This window comes from Carlito syrichta, unplaced genomic scaffold, assembly GCF_000164805.1.
Source record: "Carlito syrichta isolate Samal-C Ts95f unplaced genomic scaffold, Tarsius_syrichta-2.0.1 Scaffold143087, whole genome shotgun sequence".
Taxonomy (NCBI): Eukaryota; Metazoa; Chordata; class Mammalia; order Primates; family Tarsiidae; genus Carlito; species Carlito syrichta.
Window position 1 is genome coordinate 30632 of NW_007087183.1, and position 4974 is coordinate 35605.

The 4974-nt window shown below is 53.2% G+C and overlaps 1 protein-coding gene across 1 annotated transcript in view; it reads right to left on the reverse strand.

Moving 5' to 3' along the window:
• Positions 1 to 1430: 1430 nt before the first annotated feature.
• CUNH7orf61 (chromosome unknown C7orf61 homolog) overlaps positions 1431 to 4974 on the reverse strand; it is a 6041-nt gene continuing 2497 nt past the window's right edge. The window contains exon 3 of the mRNA XM_008050149.1: positions 1431 to 1818. Within this exon, the coding sequence (XP_008048340.1) occupies positions 1585 to 1818 (234 nt within the window). The 3' untranslated portion in view covers positions 1431 to 1584. The remainder of the gene's footprint in view (positions 1819 to 4974) is intronic.

The window sequence follows — 4974 nt, forward strand, 5'->3', positions numbered from 1 at the left end:
TCTCGAAGCCACGGGCTCAGGCAATCCACTCACCTCAGCCTCCCAAAGGAGCGGGATGACAGGCTGAGCCACCAAGCCCAGCTGATGCTGACTTTTCTAGGGGATCTAGTGCTTTCAGCAAACCACCCCAGTTGCTCCTCACTGTCCCCTGGCTTTGCCCACCCTCACCGCTGCTGTTCACAAGCCACCGCTCCTTGAACAAGACCCCGCACAGCTGTCTTCAGCCTCACCCCTCCCATTTCTGAGGTCTCCACTGCCCCCCAAGCTTGGACTCTGCTGCCATCCCTTCCTCCTTTCCCAGGTCAGCCCCAAGCCCTGTGACCCCTCAGACCCCCAAATTTTGCTGTCGATTTTGTGAAATATCCCGGCTTTTCCTTGGGGAGCCACCTCCGTCCCTCTGCGCAGCCTGGCTAGACGGCTCCAGGGTCTTCCCTCTGGTCCTGCTCCAGCCCCCGCAGCCTGCCTCCAAATCAGGCCAACCTCCCCCAGTCTGGCCCGGCGCTGGACCCCCTGGGAGGTGAGTCCCAGGTCTGGGCAGGGCGCAGGCAACGGCCAGGAGTTCCCAGCAGATGGCTGTGTCTCCCGCGGCTTCCCACATGCACCTGCACACGCACGACCCTGTGAAGCCACGACCGTGGCGAGCCCAAAGGGCCAGAGAGGCAGGGCAGGGGGCTGGCTCTGGGCGCAGGTGGTTTCCAATGAGGCCTCTTTTGCTGTAGAAACCTGAGTGGGTCCCATAGCCCACCCAAATGCCTTTCCTTTTTTTTTTTCTGAATTGGAGTCTCACTCCGTCGCCCAGGCTGGAGGGCAGTGGCACGCTCCCGGCCACCGCAGCCTCGACCTGCTGGGCTCAGGTGATCCTCCCGCCTTGGCCTTCCAAGTCGCTGGAACTACAGGTGTGCGCTACCACGCCCGGCTAATGTTTTGATTTACTGTGGAGATGAGGTCTTGCCAAGTTGCCCAGGCGGGTCTTGAACCCGTGGGCTCAGGCAATCTCACCTCGGCCTCCCAAAGTGCTGGGAATACAGGTGCGAGCCACCGTGCCCAGCCTAAATGCCTTTCTTGTAGGAGACTGCCAGGGAGAGTGGCTGGCTGGGTGCCTGGTGCCCAGCAGGTCCTTGAGAAATGGCACCTACTGCTGTCCTTACTAGCCAGGCAGAGTTGCCCACGGCAATTCAGCCCCTCGAAGGGTGCAGAGCCCAAAGCAGGAACCCCGTTGATTCCCGCCACCCCCAAACAGACCCACGGATCCCTCCCACACGAGTCAGCCCCCACCTCAGCTGCCTCCCCCTGGCCACCCAACTCCCCTGACCGCCTCCGACCATGCACAAACACACCCTACGCCGACTCAGAAATAGCTGGCTTTTATTTCCCCAGGTTTTGGTAATTTTTCAAAGTAACTGAATACATGGAACGAAGGGGAGTATATGGGACGGCAGACCTGGTCTTGGACTCCCAGGGAGAGGGGACAGTGTGAGATATCTCCTCGCCCACAGCTTCTGGCCGGCCGCCCTACGCCCTGGCCCCTCCTAACGGCTTTGCCTAAACGTGAGGTGGGGGCTCTCTGAGGACCCGGGGTCCCCCCTAGAGGGGACTTCGGGCGTCCAATTTCAGGCACTGAACCGGGCTGGGTTGGGGGGACGTGTGGGCCCGGACGTGGCGCCGCCTACGCCTCTCCTGCCTGCGCGCCAGCAGCCGCAGTTGTTTCCGAATGGCCAGCAGCACCAGGTACATTTCCCACAGCATTTCGGCCTGTAGCGTCTCCAGAGGGGACTGGGTCCTCAGCGGGGAGGCGATGGAGACAGAACTCACGGATGACTAGAAAAGAGAAGAGGGGCGCGCGTCAACAGCCGGGTCTAGGGACACACCGCTGGGGAAATCATTTACAGATACGCAACAAAGGGCTTGCTAACTCCACCTTCCCCATCAAGTCATCTCAGACACCACCTCCTCCAGGAAGCCTTCTCAGGCTGCACTAGGGGTTTCTTGTCTCTATGCTTGTGTGCGCCCTGTCATCTGCATCTCGTATTCTATTTGTTCCAAGGACTCGTCTGTTTTCTCCACTGGAATGCAAGCTCCCGGAAAAGAGAGACCCTGCCTGACCACCTGGGAGTTCCCGCTCAGGGTTTGATGGAGAGCGTGCTAATAGGAAGAAGGGACGGGAGAAGGACACCGTGGCTCCGTCTCAGTCCAGAGCTCTCTCCTGACCTCCAGGCCTGTGTATCCCACCGCCTCCTGGACATCTCCATGCAGACGTGCTATCCACAACTCAGCTCGTCTCACCCAATGCCCTGCCCTCGTCACTTTCTCCCCCAAGTCTGTTCTTCCTTCATTCTCCATCCTAGTGAATATTCCCAACCTGCCTGACTTCTGTCTATCCCTCTATCACCTCCATCCCATCAACCACCAGGTCTGCGGAGTCTACCTCCTACATATGGCTCAACAGAACCGCTATTATTAAAAAATAAATGACAGATTTTGGAGAGCATGCAAAGAAGAGGGAACATTCACCTACCGCTGGTGGGAATGCAAATTAGTTCCACCTCTATGGAAAGCAGATTGGAGATTTCTCACAAAACGAAAAACAGAACTACCATTCGACCCAGCAGTTCCTTTACTAGGTACATACCCAAATGAAAAGAAATCGTTCTACTAAAAAGATACGGCACTAGTATGTTTATCGTGGCACTATTCACAATAGTAAAGTCGTGGAACCCAGGTGCTTATCAACGGTGGATTGGAGAAAGAAAATGTGGTGTGTTTACACCATGGAATACTATGCAGCCATAAAAAGAATTAAATCATGTCCTTTTCCAGCAACAGGGATGCAGCTGGAGGCCATGATCCTACATGAATTAATGCAGAATCAGGAAATGGAAAACTGCATGTTCTCATTTATAAGTGGGAGCTACATAATGGGTGCACACAGATATAAAGACGGAAACGGGCCAGGCTTGGTGGCTCAGCCTGTCATCCCAGCACTTTGGGAGGCCAAGGGGAGTGGATTGCCTGAGCCCCTGGATCTGAGACCAGCCCGGGCAACTTGGTGAGACCGTGTCTCTACAATACATCGAAAATTAGCCAGGCGTTGGTTGTGTGCGCCTATAGTCCCGGCGACTTGGAAGGCTGAGGTGGAAGGATCGCCTGAGCCCAGTAGGTCGAGACTGGGGTGGCTGTGAGCAGTGTGCCACTGCACTCCAGTCTGGGCGACAGAGTGAGACTCCAAGTCAAAAAAAAAACAAACAAGCAAGTAAGTGTGGCTCAGCTCTGTTAATTTATTCTATCTGATGCCTCTCCGCAGTCCAGAACAGCATTCGCTCTCAGCCTGGATTGCTTCTGTCTCTAGTGGGTCTTCCTGTCCCTCCTCTTGTCCCCTGTTAATTCTTCTCCACAGGGCAGCCAGGTGAACCTTTTACCACTACTGCTACTATTATTATTATTATTACTTTTAGAGACAAGGTCTCACTCTGTCTCTAGGCTGGAGTGAAGTGATGCGATTATATCTCACTGCAGCCTCAGACTCTTGGGCTCAGTCTCAGAGATCCTCCTGCCTCAGCCTCCCAAGTAGCTGGGACTACAGTAACACACCCCATGCCTGCCTGATTTTTTTAAAATTTTGTTTAGAGATGGGGTCTTGCTGTGTTATCCAGGCTGGCCTCCTGGCCTCAGGTCATCCTCCCACTTTTCAGCCTCCCGGTAGGTGGAACTATAGGCATGCACTAACATGCCAGGCCTTTTTTTTTTTTCTTTTAGTCAGAGTCTTACTCTGTCACCCAGGCTGACTACCACAGCCTTGGTCTCCTGGGTTCAGGTGATCCTTCTGCCTCAGCCTCCCAAGTGGCTGGGTCTACAGGTTTGTACCACCATGCCTGGCTGATTTCTTGATTTATTGGAGAGAGGAGGTCTCACGATGTTGTCCAGGCTGGTCTCAAACTCCTGGGCTCAGGCAATCATCTCACCTCGGCCTCCCAAAGTGCTGGGATTATAGGCATGAGTCACTGTGCCCAGTCTTTTAAAAAACAAATTACTAATACAGTAATACTTTATTCAAGACCAAAATAAGTTGATTTGATATTGACCTCAACATTTCCCCCTTTTAATTTATTTTTAAAATTTTATTTGTATATTTTTTGAGTTGGGATCTCACTCTGTCACCCAGTCTGGAGTGCGTGGCATGATCACGGCACACCACAGCCTCGATCTCCTGGGCTCAGGTGATCCTTCCACCTCAGCCTCCTGAGTAGCTGGGACTACAGGCTCGTACCACCACTCCTGACTAATTTTTTAATTCTTTTAGAGAGGAGGTCCCACTATGTTGCCCAGGCTGGTCTTGAACGCCCAGATTCAAATACTCCTCTCTCCTTGGCCTCCCACAGTGTTGGGATGACAGGTATAAGCCACTGCATCCAACCTTCCCCCTTTTTAAATTGAACTTTTATTTTGATATGATTGTAGATGGACATGGAGTTGAAAGAAATAAGATAGCCTGTGTACCCTTTACTCAGTTTCTCCCAATAAGAGAAATTACAATATCATACTCAGGATGTTAACATTGATGCAATCTACTGATCTTATTTTTGTTTTTGTTTTTGTTTTTGAGTTGGAGTCTCACTCCGTCGCCCAGGCTGGAGTGCAGTGGCACACTCGTGGCCACCGCAGCCTCGACCTGCTGGGCTCCGGCAATCCTTCCGCCTCAGCCTTCCAAGTAGACGGAACCACAGGCGCGCACTACCACTCCCGGCTAATTTTTGATTTATTGTAGAGATGAGGTCTCGCCAAGTTGCCTGGGTGGGTCTCAAATCTGGAGGCACAGGCAATCCACTCACCTTGGCCTCCCAAAGCGCTGGGATTACAGGCTGAGCTACCGAGCCGGGCCTACTGATCTTATTTAGATCTCCCCAGTCTTACTTGAACGCACTGGTGTGTGTGTGTGTGTGTGTGTGTGTGTGTGTGTGTGTGTGTGTGCGTGTGTAA